Consider the following 23,317-nt stretch of genomic DNA (forward strand, 5'->3'; position numbering starts at 1 on the left):
ACGTAACACAAAAGCGGACGAGATCTCGTGGCGTATTACTGTAATGCGGAGGACGCACGATGCTGTTTGTTTTTTTTTTTATCATTTCTCGCCCATTAGACAAGCCTTCCAACGCCCCTTCCCATTTTATCACCGCCACAAAAAGAAAAGGGAGGAAAAAATCGCATTTTTCTCCTCGACTCCCTCCTGTCACCGACCACACCCCAACTCTGCCTTCCCCCCTCCCTTTTTTTACCACGTGGCTCCATCGGGCCCCCCCCTCCGCCCTATCAGCGCGCGCTCCTGATCCCTTTCGACCAATCAGAGCGCGAGCCGACCGCCAGTTTATAAAAGCTTTGTCTGGTTCTCCGCAGGCTACCTTCCCTTAGAACGTTTCGCTGTTGCCGCCGCGTTCGGAGAAGAGAACCTTGAGCTCCGCAACGTTCTATAATATACTTAAAGGAGCAGCGGCGTCCGGCTAGCGCAATCTTTTTTATATATATATATTAACACCAGAAGTGCGGGCGAGGCACTAAGAAGCAAAATGAGGGAAATCGTACACATTCAAGCTGGGCAATGTGGTAACCAGATCGGAGCGAAGGTGAGGATGGCAATTTTTCTCTCTTTCCTCCCCCCCCCACCCCAGTCCACGCGGGTTCCAGCGTGAAACTTTATAATATAGCCAAGATGAAAAACAGCGGGAGGTGGAACGGCTCAGTTTAAACGCTTTGCCATGTTGCTCCTTCTCATCCATTGCCACGGTGGCAAAACGGAAGTGCTCCCGCGGCGAGAAGCACGTGGCTGCGTTAAATTTTGAAATTTATAAGGGCTGCGGGGCAAACCTTTTGTTCGATCGCCGTTGCAAAAAAAAAAAAAACCAAACAAACCCGGTGTGATCGCTATCAAACCCGGTTACAGCGGTGCTTTCCTTTTTATATATATATCTAATAAATATATACACATATAAATATATGTACCGTATATAAAGGGATCGCCTCTAGATTAAAGCCATTATCCGAGGAGAAAAGATGGGGACAAGAGGCTCCCCCTTATCTTCTCCCCCCCCCCGCTAAAACCATCTTAACTTAATTTTCCTTCTAAAGCGAGGGGCCCTTGCCTTTGTTCGTCCTTCCCTTTTAATCCTGTGATTTAGAAATGAATGGGATTAGAAGATCCTTAATGGCAGAGAGGACTGTCCGTGGACACCACTCTAGTCGGGGGGAGGGGAGGGGAGGGGAGGGGGGCGGAGGAGAGGGGGAGTCAAATGCCCGCCAGATATAATCCGCCGTAGCCTGTAAATTCTAGCGCCAAAGCGGCCGAGGAAAGGAAGTGCAATTTCGAAAGAGATCCGAATCGAGTGACAAAACGAGAACAAAAGCGCCGAGATGGGAAGGGCGGCTGTGTGTGCGCGTGTGTAGCCGACCTATATCTATCTATCTATCTATATCTATATATATATATATAGAAAAAGAGCGAAGTGGGTCAAGTGGGCTTGAAATTGAACTCAGCCGGAGGAAGAAAAAAAAAAAGACGGGAGGATTCGAACACAGGGTTCGAAACCCCCCGTCCCCGCCTAAATCCAACGACGCCGTATCGGTTTTGTGTGTGTGTGTGTTTTTTGCGACTAGCGAATCCCGGTTTCTTCTGAACCGATTAAGTTCCTTGGGATCGTCTGTGTCAACGCGGCCCCCCCCTTTTTTTTTAATCCGAGCCCCACCCCGCTTTCCTGATCCGTTAGAGATGGGATCGAGGCAAAAGGAGAGAAGGATCCAAAAGGTGGCTTTCGGCCAAGAGGCGCGGCTCACCGATTTAGGAGACTAAATTGAATCCCTTTCCGTAGTAAAGCACGGTTGGGGGTTGCAAGGCGTGTAAACCAAACTCCGGGTAGGTTTACTCGGGAGTAAATCCCACGAAGCGCTCTTCCCGTTTTAAAATTTAGCCCCTCCCCTCCGGATATGTTTTGAAAGAGGTATAAATGCCTTGAAAGGCGTTTAAAAAGCAAATCCTTTTATTTCCGTAAATAAAACTTCCAAAATCTCCACAAACGGAATTCAGTTTGAATATTTTCTCCCACCAACCATTTTCTCCGGTTTTTGTTAGGATTTAATAAAACAGCATTTAAATTAGGGGGAAATCCTCCCCCTCCTTTTTTTTTTAATTTAGGAAAGGTCCTAAATTTATTTATTTATATTTAATATATTTATTTAGGAGTGTTTAGAGGCTCCGTGGCTTCTACGTCCCTATCTGACATTTAGATCCCGGCTTGAAATTAAATCCTCCTTAACGCCATCCCGCACCAAACCGCGGGAGCTGCACTTCTTTAGTATAATAACCTCGGATTAAGCCAGGAGAAAGAAAGAAAAGAAAAAAAAAAAACCCCGCGGCCTCCAGTAATTTTGTTGCAACCCCGAGGCCTGAAAATGTTACAAAAGGGGGAAAAAAAGGTTGCTTTGGAAAGGGAAATCCTCCTAGTGTAAAAAAAAAAAAACTTGTAACGAGTTTTCAGACATCTTGGGCTTCTTTCCCTCGTCCCTTATAGGCAAACATGCTTGAGAGGGTGTTTGTGGGTGTGGATGATGGGAGCTGGAGTCGACAGTATTGGTGGGGGCGCCAAGTTGAGGGAAAGCTTGGCTTGCAAAGCTCGATCAGTACAATGGGTGTTTTTTTTTTTTTTAAATCGACTTCCTCTACTGCAGAACGGATGCCATTACTGGCGCCAAATCTTCCTTCCCCCACCATTTTTTTTTTAAAAACCCGCCCACCATTTCAAGCCGTCTTTGTCTGCAGTCGGGGAAGCACATGGCCGCCGGGCGCGCTCGCGTCTCTCTCTCCCTTTCACTCTTTCCCTCCTTTCTTTCTTCCTTCCTTCCTTCCTTCCTTCCTTCCTTCCCTCCCTCCATCCTCTTCCTGTCTGTCTGGCCCAGCTCTCCTTCCAACCCCAATGGTCGCGCTTCTGCCTGGCTGCAGCAGCAACAGCTGCAGACACCGGGTTTTGTGGGCGCGTGTAATGGCCGGGTGGGTCTCTGAAAGCAGGGGAAAAAAGGGGTGGGTGGGAGAGAAACAACGCCCAGGTGGGGGGCGGAGATGGCACCGAGGCGTTTTTTCTAGCAGCAACGTGGTTGAAGTGGAGATTTCGCAGGGAAACTGTTAAATTTTACATAGCAGATCGGTCTTTTTATTCAGCACACATTTTAACTTTTTTTATGGGGTGGGGGATTTAGTAGCTTAAAGCCCCAGAGTTACTTTCCGAGCCTGCTCCTTGGCCAGTCCGCTTTCACGTACAGTAAATCCCGATTATAGGAAAAAAGCCTTCCGCAAAGCTGTTGACATCGTCCCAGTTGCTCTCACCCTTGAATTAGCCTGTAGAAAGGAATAAAATAAAAACCTTTGAGTTGCATTTCAGCTTAGCAGGCTTTAAAAAAGACTGGGAGATCAGAACTAGAGACAATGGCAGATAGTCAGTGCCCACCCATCTCCCAGCGTTGATGCCCTCCATCTTTCTGTGTTTGGGACACTCGTGGGATGAACCATCAAAGGGCTTCTGAAAGCAGCATAAAAACTTTAAAAAATAAAAAAAGAACCATCTTTTTAAAAAAATCCTTGCTTTCTTAAATCTCTCTGGATGTGTGAGAAATTCTGATTGCCTGCCTCAGCCAAGGGTTGGAGTCCAAACCTCCAAGATCCCTTCCAACTGCTCTACATCATGTTGAAAAGGCAGAAAGGATGCCCAGCCAGGCCTTCAGAGAAAAAAGCCTTTTTGAGAAAGTCAAACTTTTTAACAGTTGTGTGTTCCTACGCTTCAGAAGCTTCTTGGTTATGCTCTACTCCACATCCTCAGTGAAACTTGGGCTTTTGCCACATGTTAAGCCCACCCCCCCTTAAAATTGGGACATTGTACCAAGCAGACAATGGGGTATATCTATTGTGATGGTAGTCAGTTTTTTCTCCATTGTGCTACTTGTTCATCCAAAGACTGAAGAGGAATATTCACCTGTATCCTTAGGGCAGGAGCTAAAATTGGCTTTCCTATCTTGGAGATTGTCCCCTGACCTAGATCATGCTATAATTTTAGACATTATGGAATAGGGGATTGCCAGTGGATTTAGGAGTAGTAAAAATAATCCAGCACCTGCACTTGTGTTTGTGGTAAACGATAGCGATGCAATGAGAAAGCAGAATCCTACAGTGTGTAGAATTGGCTTCTGGACCTATATGCTTTGTTCTCTTTCTGGTACACTCTCTTCTGTGGTGCATTTGATGAGGGGGGGGCAGGAAAGGAAGCAAAATCAATACCAGGGATCATTATTCATTTTCCAAAATGCTGCATTGTTCCTAGAAGGCTGTTGTAAGCTTTTAAGACGGTATTCCGGGATCCATCGGTGCTAATCCAGTGTCTGCTCCTTCCCAGCTGCCCCACCCTGATCACCTCTACATGACCTATGTTGCGGTATACGCATCCACTTCGGCATGCGTGAGGGTGTGTCTGCAGCTTTTTGCTGGCACCTGATGAATTAAAAGCAGACTAACTGAGCTGCAGCCTTTCTCGATTAGATAAAGAGCAGCAGCATTTTTGAAAGAAAGAAAGAAAAAGAAAGAATCCCCACTCATGATACTTTAGAACAATATCTTCCCACTGGAACGCTAGAATTCCTACCTTTGGAATCCATGCACATTCCAATGGTTTGTATTGGCTTTTTTGGACCACTGTCTGTCTGCATGCAGTCTCCCCCCCCATTAGATCTGCAGTCAGGGTGGGGCTAGACCCGATTCCCCACCTTCCTTCCCACTAGTGTATTTAAAAATTTATGTATCTGCAGTGCCTTGGGTGTGTTTGGCCAGCAAGTAGGAGAGCCTGGGAGCCAAGGTTTTTTTCCCCCCCTTCAAATAGTGCCTGTAAAAACATCTGAAATTGAAGACAAAGTGATTTATATTGGGAAGAATATTGTGGGAAGAACAAGCCCATTGGAAGCAATCATCTCTTAGGCACAGATTACAACAATTTTGTTCTGTGCTTTGTCAGCAGTCTTTGCCCACAAACTACGAAGGAACTTTATCTGTGGGTTATGTCTCTTGCGTTTCTTATAAAAATGATACCATTATTATCTGTCGGGGGAGGGGGGAGAGAATATATCCCTATGAAGGCAAAATTGTGCTTCTAAAACTACAACACACAATTCTTCTTAATTGAAGCTCATATAACTGAATGAGGATTTTTAAAATCTGTATACAACCAATAGAAACTTTTTTAAAAAAATTATTAATTGAACACAAACAATCTTTATAAAAAGTTATATAGAAATTGGAGTGGGGGAACCTAACAGAAAACTACAAAAAGAAAGAAATGCCTACAGGGCATATATTCATACATAAATATACATGAACAAAATGTTATAAGCATTACAATGAATGAAAGCTATATTTCATTATAATCCTTATTATGTATATATATGTAAATGCAGCCAGTGGGCCACACCCCCTCATTCATTGCTCGTGCCAGTGACAAGCTTATGCTAGAAGCTGGATAACTATAAATGGGCTATTGATTCAGCTACCCACAAGGAAGACATTTGAAGCCAAGTCTGCTTCTTGGAAGTATCTACTCTGTTCTTCCCACATCGCTATGAAAAGAGCACATTCCTTTTTGATGCTTTGGGGAACACCATTTATCATGTTTGACTCTGTGCTTTCTTTCTCCACTGCTTTGGAAGTTACTAGACCAAAGAAAATCTGAGAAGAACATGGGTAAGAGTCATGATTATCGTTGGCTGCTCCCAACCTTACATTTTCCCAGTTCTGGGGGCTATAGGGTGAGATTAGGTTATTGCAACAGAAGGCAAGACAAGAAACAATGGATGGAAATGAATCAAGGAGGGAAGCAACCTAGAACTCAGGAGAAATTTCCTAACAGTGAGAAAAATTAACCAGTGGAACAACTGGCCTCCAGAAGTGGGTGCTCCATCACTGGAAGCTTTTAAAAAGAGATTGGACTGCCACTTGTCTGGAATAGTATAGGGTCTCCTGCTTCAGCAGGAGATTGGACTAGAAGACCTTCAAGGTCCCTTCCAACTCTGTTATTCTGTTAACTTATTGACTTGTCAAGCTCCAAATGGGATTTTGAACCTGAAGAAGTGGCCACCTAAATGTTCCCTTTATTCAGGACTACTAGGAACTGAACTTAGAGTGGTATTTCATTTCCTTGCAAAGAACTGGAAACTAGAAAAACAAGGGGGGTGTTATTCATAGCGTCTTGAACTTTTTAAAAACTTGGTGGGAGGTTATGAAGAGCCAGTGTGAAGTTGAAATAAATAATTTAAGTTAAATGCTGGGCTAGAAATGGGGACATCCAGGTTCCAATCTCAAGTATGAAAGATAGTCCAGTCATTCACCCTTGGCAGTCTTTAGTTTTTCAAGAAATTGAAAAGACATTTGCATCCTAACCCAAATTGGTGGATTTCAATGGAAATCATCAATGGAAAGATTCTGGAGTGAATTGATTTGGCCTGGTGGTACTAGTAATCAGTGTTTCTCAGACTTGGCACCTTTAAGACATGTAGACTTCAACTCCCAGAATTCCCCAGCCCGGGAATTGAAATCCACACATCTCAAAAGAGGTTCAAGGTTGATAAACACTAGTAGCAGTGAGGATGATTATGACGATAATGGTCACAATGAAAAACTTCTTATTCATTTTAAAATTTTCACAATGGATCCTGATGATACCTCTTTAAAGCAATGGTGGGGATACTGTGGGTATTTCCTAATGATACAGGATGGCAAATCTGAAAATGTTCCTTTTTTAGTCTCTACACAATAATGTAAACTGGAGTGGGAAGATGTAGGATTTACAGTAAAAGAAAACTTTGGCAGAGAATGTTAATGATAAGCCTATAACCTAAAACCCTGATGTCAGCACTTCAACCTGCATTTACTCTAGTGCTGACATAAGGAGAAGAGGGGGCAGCTGGCAAGAGGACGCTTGACATTTCACATACTTATTTTCTTTGAAGATAATATCCCCTAGGAGATGAGAGGGAGGGATGACATTCCTGGGAGCTTAAGTAGTAGATATGGGGAGAGTGATTTGGAAGAAGGCCAATGAGACGCAGAGATTTGGGGAACAGAAAGGGAGGGTTTGGGGTCAGGAAGTCAGAGTTGGCTACGCCACGATCGGGGGCAGATTGTCATGCTTAATAAAATGAAAGATTTCTTCAAAGACTATCTGTTTGGAAATGCAATTTATTTTATTTGAGACGATATCGAAACCTGACACCTGAATGTTAAGGATATGCAGAATTCATTGATCCAAGATAGGAACGTTCTGGACCTGCAGTTTTTGTCCAGACTTCTTCCTGAACTGTACCATTTTGGGACCAGATAAGGAGTTTCTGACAGTAAATGATTCCCGGTTGGGAGCGTTTACTTCTGAAAACCATCAAAATGCACCTGCAACAGACTGTGGTTTTTTTTTTAATTTGATTTATATGCCGCCCTTCTCCGGAGACTCAGGGCGGCTTACAATGCGTTAAGCAATAGCCTTCATACTTTTGTATATTTATACAAAGTCACCTTATTGCCCCCACAAACTGAGTCCTCATTTAACCTACCTTAGAAAGGATGGAAGGCTGAGTCAACCTTGAGCCTGGTGAGATTCGAACTTACAGTAATTGCAGACAGCTGGTGTTAATCACAATGCTTTTAGTCTGCTGAGCTACCAGGCCCGTTTTGAAGGTAAAAAAAATATTTCTAACTTCTCTGGTACATTCTTAACTTGGATCCATGAATGTTGCACTTCCGTACTAAATACTGTCTTGAATTGCTGTCCGCGTAGTAGCCACAGTCAACCCCATCACTAGCCTTATTCACCACATTGTAACTGTCTCGGATTGTCTGCTCCCATAGCAACACTGTCAATGAAAGAAAGTTATTGTGCCAGGCTGTACGGTGCCTTAGATTGGATTCCAAAATGGTGTTTTTGGAATAAGGGGAGTGGGCTATGAGTCCAGCTCCTTTGTGCAGCTCTTTAAAGCAGCTGTATCCATGTCCAGAAGTGATCGCAAAGGCTGTCACGCATAATCCCAGGGAAATGTGAGGCTGTTTTAAAAGAATTACTAATGGATGCAGCACACACATTTTCCAAATTTCCAGATAAGTGCTAGGTTTTGCAAAGAGGAGCATTTCACGTTATTCCAAGCTCTCTATTTTGAGATGTAAAGTCTGCTTGAAGAGTATATACTGTAATGACGGTTCACAGTTAAGAATTCCTCAGAAAAAGTGCTTTATGGCCCATAATGCACTTCCAGTCTTCCGGAAATGTCACATATCCCTGGCAGTCATATGGCTGCATTTTGGGCATTTGGCAACCAATTCACTTTTACAAATGGTTGTAGCATCTCTGTCCCGTGACAATTTGTGTTGTTCTTTTCTGTGAAAAACACCCATTCAAGAGAACGGGTTCAGAGCTATAAACTACCTGATTCACTTAACAACTCTTATTTAAAAAACGGTTGTAATATTTGCAGTCCAATCATGGGTGCCTCAACAATTGTCACAAACGTCATGTGGGCACCTCAACTTACGATCTGATTCTCATGGATTTCCAGTTGCGCTTGTGGTTGTAAATCGAGGACTACCTGTAAACAACCGGTCATAAGGAGGAGCATGTGTAAATAAATAATGAAGTAAATTCCATAATCCTAGCCAGAGTTGGGCAACCAGAAGCTCTCCAAATATTTCTAGTTGACTTCTCCAACACTGTTCTTCCCTACCTAACAGAATCCATATGATTCACAGGTAGTCCTCTACTTACAACCATTGGTTTAGTGACTGTTTGAAGTTACAACTAGGACCGGTTTTTAAACCATTTGCAGCACCCCTATAATTTGGAAATTGGCCTGTATTTAGGATGGTTTGCAGTGTCCCAGCTGATCAGGTGATCCAACTTTTGTGACCTGTCACACACAGTCAATGGGGAAGCCAGATTTACTTAACCGTGTTACAATTTCTGTGATTCACTTAACATGGCAAGAAATGTTAAGTGGGACAAAACTCACTTAACAAGTGTCGTGTTTAGCAGCTGAAATTTTTGGTCTTAAGTCGAGGTCTACATGTACTCTTCTCATTCCTCTTAAATTACCATTCTAAAACACTTTATACTTTGAATTCCCACATTTTAACGTCATAGAAAAAGACAATTTTCTGATCATTTGTCCTGACTAGATGGCTCAATGGCTAAGACACTGAGTTTGTCAATTAGAAAGGTTTGGCGGTTCAAAACCCTAGTATAGGTCTCCTGTGTGAGAAGGGGGTTGGACTAGATGACCTCCAAGGTCCCTTCCAACTCTGTTACATGTTATAATTCGACCTTTGTCGCAGTCCCCCCTTTGCCTGAGAGGACTTGGGAAACCTCTAAGATGAAGTTTTCTGGGTCCAAATAATTATTAGAAGAACGCATGAAAATTAACTTATAATTCACACAAGATAATTGAATTCTCCTAGGAATAATTGTCTACACACATTGGTAATTTATGTTAACTATTAACCAACATGACATTACTCTAGAGATGACGTATGCGTAATGCGAGTTTCAAGAATTTGGAAGATTCATGCAAAGAAAAGAATAGTTGATTGGATTGTCCCTTGCCTGTATTGTCTCAAAAATCTAACCTTGCCTGGAGTTGAAATATTATCGGAGCTAGACTTAGTGAATTCATAGATAATAAGCCTAATAAGTTCCTGGCCTGTTAAGTAGATTAGAAAGTTGGGGAAAAAAAACCTCAAATAATATACCGATCCATAGTGCTTTTACAGCCCTCTCTAAGGTTTATAGAGTCAGTATATTGCCTCTAACAATCAAGAGTCCTCATTTTACTGACCTTGGAAGGATGGAAGCCTGAGTTAACCTAGAGCTAGTCAGAATCGAACTGCTGACAGTGGGCAGAGTTAGCCTTCAATACTGCATTCTAACCACTGCGCCACTATGGCTCTTGAAGTGAGTGGCACCTAATTTTATGAAATTGTGGTATGGTCATTTAAAAAAAAAATCATATGGTTGTTAAGCAAATCCTGCTTCCTCCATTGTCTTGGCTTATCAGAAATCCTGGGAAAAGTCACAAGTGATCTCAGGATGCTACAACCACCATAAATATATTGGCAAGTGCCTGAATTTTGATTATGTAACTGTAGTGGTCATAATTACAAGAACCAGTTTTAAGTCACTTTTCTCAGTGCTGTCATAACAGCTCCTAAATAAATGGTCATAAGTCAAGGACTGACTGTAAAAAGATTCTATATTGTCAGCCACAAAATTACATGGGCATATTCATGAAATGGCCAAGAGTCAACTTACACTGAAGGAGACTTTATCTTTTATTCTTTAAAAACTTTGTGGGATAGCTTGGTTTTATTAATCCTTACATTTAGAGAGAAGGAAGACAGGTGCCATCTCCTTAAGAGGGAGCTGGACTGGTTAGAGCTGCATTTGTATGAATCTCTTCTTACATTTTCCTGAATAGATAGATTAGTGCAGCTTTTATACCAGTTTGTCATTTGGGGATTGACAAATTCCCTGAATTTGGGGAATTGAAAGTCTCATTTATCTGAAAAAAACATTGGGTTGGGGATCTCTAAAGGAGGATTTTTGATTATGAGACTTCTAAGAATTTGTGGGAAGGAACACATTGGATTTGCTTGTGGCCTTTTAATAGGGTTTTCCGCTTTTACTTTTCCATTGATTTGCTTACTGACCCCTTCTGTCCAATCTGTAGTTCAAAGGTTTCTGGATTTGCTTAAATACTTCCTCCTTTTACTGTTTGGCTTCATGGATGAAGTGATTTCAGAGAAGGACACAGCAATTTATTTGAGGAAGAGGAATTTCTGCCCAGAGAGCAAGGCATATCAGAGAGCATTATAGTGCCGATAAATCTTTCTGCTGGGGCCTACATGTTTCCTCCTCCTCCCAGCTAGTTCTGCATTTTATGCTCTGGATTCTTTTAATGAAAATTAATTGGTTGTCAACCAAGTGTTTCTGGCAGCTTTATTTTCAAAAAGATTTTGGCATATCACACCATCCCAAGGGACATTTATAGAAAATAAAAATGTTGGATGGAAACAGTACAGTGCAAACATTATGTGTAGGAATATGTCTGTCTGCCCAGAAATGCAAAAAAAGTGAAGAATATCTCCCAAGGGTTCTGGGGAACAAATCCACCTGTTTGCCTTCTGATAAATGGGTGTTTTGGGACAAAGATGCTTGCTATGGCAGCCATTTTGTGAATAGACACAACCATGGCAGGCATTTTGAGAGAGTATCGGATCAACGTGGTCTGAACATTCCAAATTGTCTACAAACCCTAAGACAGGACTCCAACGTTGGCAACTTTAAGGCTCGTGGACTTCAACTCCCAGAATTCATCAGCCAGCCATTTTAAAGTCCAGAAGTCTTAAAGTTGCCAAGGTTGGAGTCCCCTGCCCTAAGACAGGGGTGTCAAACTTGCATCGTCACGTGATGTATCGTGACTTTTCCCCCTTCCGCTAAAAAGTAGGTGGGCGTGGCCAACGTTTGACACATCCGGCCTGCAGGCTACTAGTTTGACATTCCTACCTTAAGAGGTTTTGTGCACCTTTGTATGCTCTTATAAGGAGGAACTTTGCATATATTAAGAGTGGAGAAAGTAGGTTGGAGTCTGAAAACATGCTATGAACTAGTATGGAAGCCTTCAAGCTTAGGCTGGTCTCCTGGACCGATGGATTTTTCTGTACACTTAGAAGACACCAGACTTGGGAAGGTCCCCATAGCATTGTCTGAAATTCGTATCTTTTTTTGAAAAGATTGTCTGGGCAGGTACTTCATTAAGGAGCTAGATTTTGCACAGGTCAATAATTACAGGCTAAAACATGTTAGCCATGTTGTTTTGCAAGGTTTAAGTTAAAGTTTGCACGAACCTTGTAAGATTGTTTTGACATCTCAAAAGACAGCACATTCCACTGGACATTATTAAGCAAGTTTTGCCTTTCAGATGCTGCAGGATGATTCTTTGCCCTTTCAGATGTAAGAAGCAAAAACAACCCCTCCAGAAAGAGTGTCTTTCCTTCCAAGTCTTTGTAAAATGTTCCTTCAAGGGACATAAGGGCAGGGATGAATGGAGGCTGTTCATGGGGCCCAGTGTCTTTTAAATCAACCATTACTAGTTTTAGAAAAATGCTTGGAATGTTTCTTTTCCTCACCACTGATAGTCACGGCCTAGAGCAGGGGTCGGCAACCCACAGCTCTGGAGCCGCATGTGGCTCTTTCATCCCTCTGCTGCGGCTCCCTGTCGCCAGTCGGCTCCACAATTGATAGGGCTTTCGGTTAGGACAGGTAGAGGAAAAAGGACACCGCACTAGGAGGAGACCCTAGAATTGATGGAGGGCTTCTGGTTAGGACCTTTGTGGCTCTTTGAGTGTTTAAGGTTGCCGACCCCTGGCCTAGAAAGTGAAAAAGAAGTTGTTTTTCTGCATCTTGAGATGGATCCCACTGAGGATTTAGAGAAGGCCTCCTGCTTCCTACCTATTTATCACAGGGTAGCGGTTAAAAGATGCGGAGCTTGTCAGTGGGAAAGCTGACAGCTGGGTTCGAGACCCTGCAAATAGAATGAGCTCCCGTTCCTGCCGCAGCTCCTGCTCACCTAGCAGCTCAAAAAGCATGCAAATGCAAGTAGATAAATAGGTACCACTTCAGTGGGAAGGTAACAGCGTGCCGTGTGCTTTTGGTGTATAGCCAGGTTGGTCACATGACCACGGAAAATGTCTTCAGACAACGCTGGCTCCCTTGGCCAAGAAATGGAGATAAGCACCATGCTCTAGAGACAGTCGGACACAACTGGACAAATGATGAACAGCAACTTTTTCCTTTTGGATCCAATTGCTTTAGTGTTACCTAAGAGAAAATTTAGAAATGAGGGAATCTGGGCTTTACACTTAAGCGGACACTAGGTAACACCATCTAATCATAGTTGGGTAGTGACACATCTACAAGAAAACAACCAAGCTCAAGGAGCATCGAGGACCCCACAACCAGCATGGCTGATTGTTTAGCTAATATGTCATTGCCAACTCTTCCTCTACACTCTGTACTTTGCCCCAGTAGAGCCAGCTTAGATGAGGTGACTCATCTTTAAATAGATAGGACGGGACACTTAGGAGAAGTATGAGACGGTCCTTAATAATCCATGAGTTGATCTATGGATACAATATAGGAAATAGCACACAAATATAGATACGTTACACTTTAATGCAAATGAGTTGCAAATAACCTGCATTGGAAAACACTCCAATGCTTAGAAGATGCTTCTGTATTGTTAGCATTTTTGTCAGCTACACACCCATCTTTGCAATTGATGTTGAATTGTTGCAGAATTAGATTCTCCCGACACTCTTCGGGGAAATTGGAACATCAAGACTATTTTCTCTTCATGCTATAATTATAATTTCCAGCCAATAGAGAGGCACTAAATTGGAAATGGGTGTTTTTAGTTCTTTAATTATCCCCTATTCTATCAAAGCAGGCATACTGATGTATGATAAATTCCAAGTCTGTAATTTCCAGAGGTTGTCTCTTAAATAGAAGCTTCTTAAATAGAAGCGGCATATAAATTGAACTAATTAAATTAAATTCTGGCTGTTGGCCTGTTTCAGTCTCATAAGATGCCTCATCACTCTGCTCTTTCTTTCTCTTGCTGTGGACCTTGGATATTCTGGGTTAATCAAAACATTAACAATGCCTCGCAGAGAATTTATCTCCGGAGATACAGATAAAAGCCGTCTATGGAATAAAAGCTGGTAGGCTAATGAGAACCATCTCTCTTCCCAATCTCCAAAGAGAGGAGATATTTAAAGGGCATGTTTCCTGCCAGGTTAAGAAATGTGTTTATTGTGGATTTAATGTGCACAAGTAGACTGGCGTGGGGAATGACTCTTAAGCCAAAATGTGATTTATTTGGGGTTAGGGTTAGATAAATGCTGTCATTTAAAAAAAATAATAGTGGGCATCTAGCAAAAAAAAATCTCTATGGCCCAAAGGAAGGACACTTCCTTGTTCTCTACCTGGTAGTCCTTGACTTACAACCACCATGGAGCCCCAACATTTCTGCTGTTAAGCGAGACATTTGTTAAAGTGAATTTTGCCCCATTTTACAATCTTCCTTGCCACAGTTAAGTGAATCTGGCTTTCCCATTGACTTTGTCAGAAGGTCTCAAAAGGGCATCACATGACACAGGGACTCTGTAACCATCATAAATATGAGTCAGTTGCCAAGCATCTGAATTTTGATCATGTGACCATGGGGATGCTGCAATGGTCATAAGTGTAAAAGTGTCAGTTACTTTTCAGTGCTATTGTAACTTTGAATGGTCACTAAACGAACGAATGTAAATTGAGGATTACCTGTTATATGGATTCATTCATGTAATCTTTCTAACTTTAGCATATCATGGTACATGTTAAGTCAGGTTTATTAAAAACTGGAGCTGGGCTTGCATGACATACGAAGCCAAACATACGTTAAATTAATAACTAACACGTCTTCCTAAGAAACATACCACCCATTATGATGGACTGTTAGCCAATTTAGTTTTATTGCTGTAGTTGGGTTAATTGACTGAAATATTATATGTGAGTGTTGGTGAATATTTGAAGGTTTGGGATTTATTTTACTAAGCGGTGAAACCTGTTTGAGCCAAGGCTGTGGAAAAAGGACAGAAAGAGTGAGAATCCTGGACTGTTGAGCAGAGCTTATACAATCTTAAAACCTTCCTTAGAAATGCCCATACAGTTTCTGAAGGGAGAAGATTACACTCGATGGGCAATCTGCCCTAAGAGACCATCCCTTCCCTGAAATATGTCATCTCTTAGGATTGTTCTAAGGCTGGTATTCCCCAGCCTGATGTCCACGAAGATCTTCTCCATCATAACCAAAAAATAGAGTATAGGCATTAGCATTCATTTAATGCCCCTGGGTAGCGGGATGAAATGCTGAGCTCAATCCTTGCTTGCTACCCACCCTTTCTAGGAATTTCCGCCAAAACCTGGCAGTGAATTGTACGCTCCTGTCCGATATTATTCGCTGAGGAATGCCATGCAGCCTATATACATGTATATTAAATAATTTCGCCAGTCTCCTAGCTGACAGTGGCCGGGGCAGGCGATGAAATGTGCCTGCTTAGAGAAGAGTTATTAGGGCATCCTCCAGAGATAAGATATCTATAGCTCCTAAGACTCATGACCTCTCCCCCAAGAAAGGGGATGGGGCGAGGCTAAGCTTAAAATGGATGAAGATGTGGTTCAAAACACTAGAAGCACCAAGTTTGTATTGTTTTGTGATGGATCACCATATAAATGGCAGCCATTTTGTGAAGGCAATTTATTTTCTGCCCTCAGAATCCCACATTTTTCCTTTCTAGCATCAGCCAAAGGCTGGGGCCTCTTCCAAGTCTGCCTTCTGGGTACTTGGAGCTAAATCAGCTTTGAATCCTCCTGAATCCTGTTCTAAGCTGAGATGCAAACTATTGAGAAATTCCGCCCAGAATACCTCCTTAAGATTGAAGGCATTAATTTTTTTTTTTTAGTGAAAACAACGCAGAACAAACGGAATCAATGAAAACAAGCTGTAAGCTAATTTAGGGAAGTCTTTTTGCTAATGACAAAGCACCCTGCAGAAAAGGGCAGTCTTCAAGACATTCTTAAGGACCTCAGCTCATATACTTCATAGGAGATAGTGATAAGAGACCATTTCAAACTGAAGGTTTGGTCCTGCTTAGGAATTCTGGCAGGTCCGTCAGATCTTCTAGTACTGGGGTCTCCAACCTTGGCAATTTTAAGACTTATGGAGTCTTAAGAATTAAGAATTCTGGGAGTTGAAGTCCACAAGTCTTAAAGTTGCCAAGGTTGGAGACCCCTTTCTAGGAGGTGGAAGAAGCCCTCTGATGAATAAGCAAGGAAAAGTTGTTTTCTAAAGAGGGGATGTTGGGAGATGTAGTCCGCACCTGTAAAATGGATTGGGGGGGGGAGAGAGAGAGAGAGAGAGAAAGGCTAACAGACATGATTACACTGCAGCTAAGAGCTACTTTATGAAGCCTGGCCTTCAGGAGAACAAAGCAGAGCTTGTATGTCTGTTGCAGCTGCTTAGTCAACTCCTCTGTCCTTTGAGAGGGAAGTTTTGTTGCTGCTTTAAAAAGGGGGGGTACTGTGATTAATGTGAAGATCATTGGTGCCTTAGGATGGTTGGGCCTTTTGAAATAGGCATAAATCCTTCTCACTTGCATTCATGTTGTTTTCCCCCATAATGGCATGTCCAAGCCTGGATGGGAGTGGAGCCCTGAAGTCTGCCCAGATTCCAGCTTGGAACTGTAAAGGGATAGCAATGAATTCTAACCATATCTTGAATTCACTCATCTTGCCCTTGAGGACGGAGAGCTTCAGGCTCAAAGGTGCTGCAGCCAATTAGGTCTATGCAAAAATACATGATTTGGTTCAGTGTCAGTGCCAGAAATTCTTGTATTTTTTCCCACCCTATCCTCTTAAGAAGACCTCTCTTGGGGGTTCTTTGATGGTCTGTTGTTCTCCAGAACAACAGACCATTCTGTTGACCATCTGAATTCTGTTGACCATCTGAATTCTTCAGATCCTCAGAATTCCTTACCAATAGCGCTGTGCTGGCTAGAGATCCCATCCCAGCTGGGCACCAGATTAGGGAAGAGGGGGGTAGTTTCTAATTAGGGTAGAGATTTTGTGGACTTTGTTCCTTCTTTCATACTGGAGATAGATATCAAGCATTTTCCGAATAGAAAACATGTATGGCATCTCTTCACAGCTTCCTTACTCTGTGTCCAAAATGTTTGGGCCCTGTATAGAACTAAGCAGCTCATAAATTGGCTAGTAGCACAGGATGTATAAAATGTTGAGAGGTTCTCTAAGATAATGACATTTCTGTGGAGAAACCCATCAGCCTCAGCCGGTGTTGCTGTGGGGGAGGTATATGGGGAGTTGTAGTCTACCGCAGAAGAGACTACCAAGTTTGGGGAAAACTTGGGACTTTTAAAGGGTGTGTCTCTCAGTGTTGGGCAGATTAATTTCTTGACAGATTGTTCTAAGAATGTATGTCTCTTAGTCTAAGAATGGAAAATTGGCATATAACCTGGAAAGGGAGGGGGGGAAAATCATACTTCCTTTTGTAAATAAGTTGGAATGTGCTGCTTCCCCCTGCCCCCATCCTAACCCAAATCTTTCTCTTTTTATTTATCTTTGGAAGTTCTGGGAAGTGATCAGTGATGAACATGGAATCGACCCAACTGGAACCTACCATGGTGACAGTGATCTACAACTGGATCGCATCAGTGTTTACTACAATGAGGCCACTGGTAAGCCTTCCTCTCCTCTTCTTCCTCCTCCCTCACTGTATTGGCATTATTTGATCCAAATGTTTTCCAACAAATAAATATGAACCCTTGTGGAATTTCCTCATTGTTTCCTCTAGAATCCTTCCTTCTGTTACGTCCTTGTATATTAAAATTGAATATCAGAGGAATATAGAAATAAGTATATGGGCAGGAAGTTATAGTCTGAGCTTGCTAAGAATTTCAGTATTCGTTTCATGAACTTAAAAGTAAGCTTCTAAGAGTTAAAAGGGGACTTATGACCCAGATCCAAAACTCTGCTTTCCTGTGGTGATGTGACCACTGCATTTGGCAACACAGCTGCATTTAAGACTTTGCAGCATCTCATGGTCGTGTGGTTGCATTTTGTGACAGTTTTGCTGAAAATTTGGTAGTTCCGATTTTTGGCAAAACCACGCCTCCATAGCAAACCCTGGGTTTGCTTAATGACCATGGCATTTGCTGTACATTTGCCCTATTCACTTAACAACTGTTGCAAAAAGTTTGTTAAATTGGGTCCATTATGTGATATAAAACTAGTTGTACAACCTTTGACCATAATAGGCAGGCTCCATTACGGCTGTAATTTGAGGACTACCTGTATTAAATGAAAAGGCCTGGCTCAGGATTAAACCTCATTTTACCCTACAAAGACAGTGTAATAAATTTGATTGAGAAAGGTGTATGCCAACAAATATTGGAAAGATGACTATTTTGTAATATTTTTAATACCATATGGAAATGCCTCTTTTTTTCTCTCTTCCTCTTTTTTGTACCTCTGATATCCGCTTCTGTGTTCACTTCCTCCCATCCTATATATTGAGGGATCTCCAAACTTGGCAACTTTAAAGCTTGTGGACTTCAACTCCCAGAGTTCCTCAGCCAGCCATATTGTGTTGGCTGTGGAATTCTGGGAGTTGAAGTCCACAAAGTTGCCATGTTTGGAGATCCCTGCTATATAGATAATGTCTGACATCCTTTAATTCATTGACTGCCTTATCAACGCTCAGCCTCTCCTCTGAAATCTTAACAACTAGGCAAAAGCAAGATGCTTGATAGCTAGAACTCAACTGTAATTTGGTTTTGCATCAGAGGAACCTTAGTTTGCTACTGCAATGGACTTTCTGTTACACCTGTTTTTTGTTTCTTTCTCTAGGTGGCAAATATGTCCCTCGTGCCATCTTGGTTGATTTAGAGCCAGGAACTATGGACTCTGTGCGTTCTGGACCTTTTGGACAAATATTTCGACCAGATAACTTTGTTTTTGGTAAGAATCTTAACCTCTTTCCCTGCACCCTTTTACTACTTGTAACTACATTTGATGGGGGAAAATATAGGAGGACTAGATTAGGTTTGAACAACCAGTGTCTTTCGTCAAATTGGGAATGTGTCTTGATAATTTATGTTGCTATTGAAGAAGGAAGAAAAGAAGACTTTGCAGTGCATTGACACAATGGGAGAGGCAAGAAAAGATAAGTGATTTCAGAGCAAGCTGGAATAGCTATTTCTTCTGGAATGTTCGGTTTTTGCCTTCCAGGTTTTGGATCTCTCTGCTTGTGTGGACTTCAACTCCCAGAATTCCTGAGCTGGCACAAAAAGGATTCTGGGAATTGAAGCCCACCCAATTTTCAGGGGACCGTCGCAGTTCACTGATGCCTAAACTGCTGGTGCCCTCCAGATGTGCTAGGACAGGGGTCTCCAACCTAAGCAACTTTTAAGACTTGTGGACTTCCAACTCCCAGAATTCCTCAGTCAGCTTTGGCTTAGAGCGGGTGTCAGCAACCTGTGGCTCCAGATCCACATACGGTTCTTTGGGCCCTCTGCTGTGGCTCCCTGTCGGGTGATCCCACCACTGGCTGGCCCCACCCCTTGCCCTCCCTTCCCAGTCACTCCTCAGCTGGCGTGAGAAGGTAAGAGGAACGGTGGGGGATGGAGAAGCAGCCGGGGCAGAGAAAGAGAGATGTGGGGGAGAGACGTAGAGAGATAGGGAAGGGGGGGGGGAGAGAGAGAGAGATGTCAAAAGGATTTTGTGGTTCCCAGTGTTTTTTTAACAACTGCTTCTCTGCCCTAATGACCGGCTGGGTAGGCGTGGCTATGGGGTTATGTGACTGGTGGAAGTGAGTGACATTGAGTTGGCCACGCCCACCCAGGTTTTGTGGCTCCCAGTGTATTCTTTTCTGTGGGAAACAGGTCCAAATGGCTCTTTGAGTGTTTAAGGTTGCAGACCCCTGGCTTAGAATCTGCAGTGGACGAGTCTGGTATGATAAACCAAACAAAGGTTGCTGTCAGGTTTTGAGGTCATCTCAAATAAATTGCATTTCAAACAAAGTCTTTGAAGAAAAACTCCTATTTATTAAGCATGACATTCTAAAACCCGACTCCATCGAAGCCAACACTGACTTCCAGACCCAAAACCCTCCTTTTCCGTTCCCCACTCCCCTGCACTCATTGGCCATCTTCCAAGTCATTCTATCCCTAATCTACCGCTCCAGCTCAAAGGAATTTCCCCCCTCCCATCCCATCTCCTAGGGGATATTATCTCCAGGGAAAATAAGTAGGTAAAAAGTCAAACGTCCCTTTCCAGACGACTCCACTTCTTCTTATGTCAGCACTAGAGTAAATGCAGCTTGAAGTGCTGACAGTTGCATTGTCATCACCCAGAGCCCCTCTAAGAGAAAGATAGGCAGTTAAGAAAAGTTTCAGAAGAAAACAGAACGTTTAATTCAACTACATATGCTAGTTTTGTGGCTGCTCAGGAAATAGTCAGACACAGGAAGGGTTTTGTGGCTCTCGGTATTTTCTGTCGGAAATGGGTCCAAATGACTCTTGAGTGTTTAAGGTTGCCGACCTCTGACCTATACTATTTCAGATAAGTGGCTGTTCATTGTCCTCACTGTTAGGAAGTTTTCTCTTATGAGTGTGAAGAGTTTGAAGGTTCCTCGTATGGTGAGTTTGAAGAATAGTGGTTGCATGTTCAAGAAAATCATCTGTATAAATCTGATGGGAAAAGCCCAGGAAAGTAGAAGTCGCTAGCAGTCTAAAGGGAAAAAGGTGGCTTCCTAACCCAATTTAATGATTTTATCCCCCATCTTCTTCTGTACCTTTCAGGCCAGAGTGGAGCTGGTAACAACTGGGCCAAAGGTCATTACACAGAAGGAGCCGAGCTGGTGGATTCAGTCCTAGATGTTGTGAGGAAGGAAGCCGAGAGTTGTGACTGCCTGCAAGGATTCCAGCTGACCCACTCTCTAGGGGGTGGAACCGGTTCTGGAATGGGCACCTTACTGATCAGCAAGATCCGTGAAGAGTACCCTGACCGTATCATGAATACCTTCAGCGTGGTGCCCTCTCCCAAGGTCTCAGATACCGTGGTGGAGCCTTACAATGCTACCCTCTCCGTCCACCAGCTGGTGGAGAACACAGATGAGACCTACTGCATCGACAACGAAGCCCTCTACGACATCTGTTTCCGCACCCTCAAGCTGACCACTCCAACCTACGGGGATCTTAACCACCTGGTCTCTGCCACCATGAGTGGTGTCACGACCTGTCTCCGCTTTCCCGGACAGCTGAACGCCGATCTCCGCAAGCTTGCTGTAAACATGGTTCCGTTCCCTCGGCTCCACTTTTTCATGCCTGGCTTCGCTCCCTTGACCAGCCGTGGCAGCCAACAATACCGGGCTCTAACAGTCCCCGAGTTAACACAGCAAGTTTTCGATGCCAAGAACATGATGGCAGCCTGCGATCCCCGCCATGGACGCTACCTCACGGTGGCCGCCGTCTTCCGAGGCCGTATGTCCATGAAGGAGGTGGACGAGCAGATGCTGAATGTGCAGAACAAGAATAGCAGCTACTTCGTTGAATGGATCCCCAACAACGTCAAGACAGCCGTGTGCGACATCCCTCCCCGTGGCTTGAAAATGGCGGTCACCTTCATCGGCAACAGCACAGCCATCCAGGAGCTCTTCAAGCGCATCTCCGAGCAGTTCACAGCCATGTTCCGCCGTAAAGCTTTCCTGCATTGGTACACAGGCGAGGGCATGGACGAGATGGAGTTCACGGAAGCGGAGAGCAACATGAATGACCTCGTCTCTGAATATCAACAATACCAGGATGCCACGGCTGAGGAAGAGGAGGATTTTGGAGAAGAGGCGGAGGAAGAAGCTTGAGGTTAAAACCTCATGCCCTTTCGACTCCTGTTCAATAAGTCCTCACAAAATAAAAATTTTAAAAAAAATTGCATCTCCACCCTCTGTTTCCTTCTCCTTCTTCTCAAAACCTAACCTGTCAGCTCTCTTTTCTCAGACTTTTCTTACAGGGCAGCCTCTAATGATGGTTTAAAGTTGGCTTGGCTTTTATGTGTAGTACATTTTTTCTTTTTTAAGTTGTGGCAGGTACCCAGTAAAATCAGGTCAGGGGAGGCTGTGTGAGACACTGGGAAAAGATATGCAGTTCCTTCCTTGCCTATAATTCTTACTGTATTTATTATTCCCCAACCTTCAATATCTCTTATTGCCAACTTAAGTGAAACTGCAGCTTCAAGGGGTCTCCAGCTATGACAAGGAAGTAAGGCAGTTTGGAGCAGACTTATTTTTAGGGGGAAACCCAATACCTTTAAAATGGAACCACTTCCTCGTTCTGCCAAATGCTCCTTTTCATCTTCCTGGCTTTGCCTTAAAGGCATTCGTCCTTTTGATATCTGTAACGGAAAAATCCTGGCCTGGCCTGGGTTGGATTTGGCTCTTTTTTTCTTTCATCAGTGTTCATATCCCATCTGTCCACCCCACTCGGCTTATTCCACTCGGGGTTGACATGTTTCAAATCCCTTGACTAAATCTAAGGATGTTTATCACAGCTTCGTGTCTTGCCAAAACTTAAAACAAAAAACCAGCCCAGCCTCAAAGTACTATTTTGCTCCCTAAAGTGGGCATTCGTTCAGACTTTAGCTTTAATCTTAACTCCCAATCTTAATTGAATTATTAATTGAACATTGCTAACCTCTCTTCTTTTGATTACAATTCCACCCACGTTCCAAAGAAGTGTCCCATTTGTAAATTGTCCTAAATAACATTTGAGACTTGTCTTAGCAATGAAGGCAGAAAAGCTAAAGGCCTTTCTAAGGGACGGTGTCGGTTTTGGACCATAAAGGTACATGCATGTTTTAAGAATGAATTTTCACATAGGAGAGCATAAGATGCACTAAAAAGGAAGCTCGCTTCCACCTCATTCAAATTAGGTGCTTGATTGCTGCTCAAAGAAGCAATTCTATTAAATCTGAAGGAGGGAAGGTGCCATGTTAAGTTCTAATGATTTAAATTTGTTTTAGGGAGAGCTGTAGAGATAGATGTGTTGAGGGGTACGTCTGCTCCAAAAGAAATATGAAGGAAGTTCAAATGTTCCAGGATGTGCAAAGGGGCAATGCATGATGGGATGGATCTTTTTACCCATTCAAATATTTGCTTCAGGTTTACTTAATAATACATGACTTGCCATCTTGTTGCAAATGTAGTATGTAAGTGGTAGCAAGCATCAAATATAGGGAGGCCATTTAGTTAGTGTGGCTAAGTGGAAGAGCATAAAGCACATTTGCTCTTTGCCTCCAAATACTAGATGGAGTATTTTTGGCTAGATGGGTCACCCCTAGAAAGATTGCCTTATATCAGTATTTCTCAACTCAGCAACCTCCAAGATGCGTGGACTCTGTCCTGCTTTTCTCTTGCTTGTTGATCCAACTTTTTTCTCACTTGTTCCACTCCTTTGCCTTCTTTGCTTTTTCTTCTAAAAAAAATCCCTGTTCATATTTGAAAAGTCCTGTGAACAAATAAAAGTTTTTGTTAAAAATGTTTTCTTTGCGTTGAGTGAATCTGATCGTTCCCCTTGTGGGGAAAGCCTCATTTCATCCATTAAAAAATTTCCTAACTGGTTAGATCCGGAA

The 23,317-nt window shown here is 42.9% G+C and overlaps 1 protein-coding gene across 1 annotated transcript; it reads left to right on the forward strand.

Annotated features, from left to right (window-relative positions):
* Positions 1–367: 367 nt before the first annotated feature.
* TUBB (tubulin beta class I) lies at positions 368–23,225 on the forward strand. The gene is made up of 4 exons (XM_034421574.3): positions 368–580; positions 17,262–17,370; positions 18,542–18,652; positions 20,494–23,225. Exons 1-4 carry the CDS (start codon positions 524–526, stop codon positions 21,549–21,551), a joined length of 1,335 nt encoding a protein of 444 aa, XP_034277465.1. The 5' UTR covers positions 368–523; the 3' UTR covers positions 21,552–23,225.
* Positions 23,226–23,317: the final 92 nt, after the last annotated feature.

Source organism: Pantherophis guttatus, chromosome 2, assembly GCF_059756535.1.
Source record: "Pantherophis guttatus breed Tessera chromosome 2, ASM5975653v1, whole genome shotgun sequence".
NCBI classification, from domain to species: Eukaryota; Metazoa; Chordata; class Lepidosauria; order Squamata; family Colubridae; genus Pantherophis; species Pantherophis guttatus.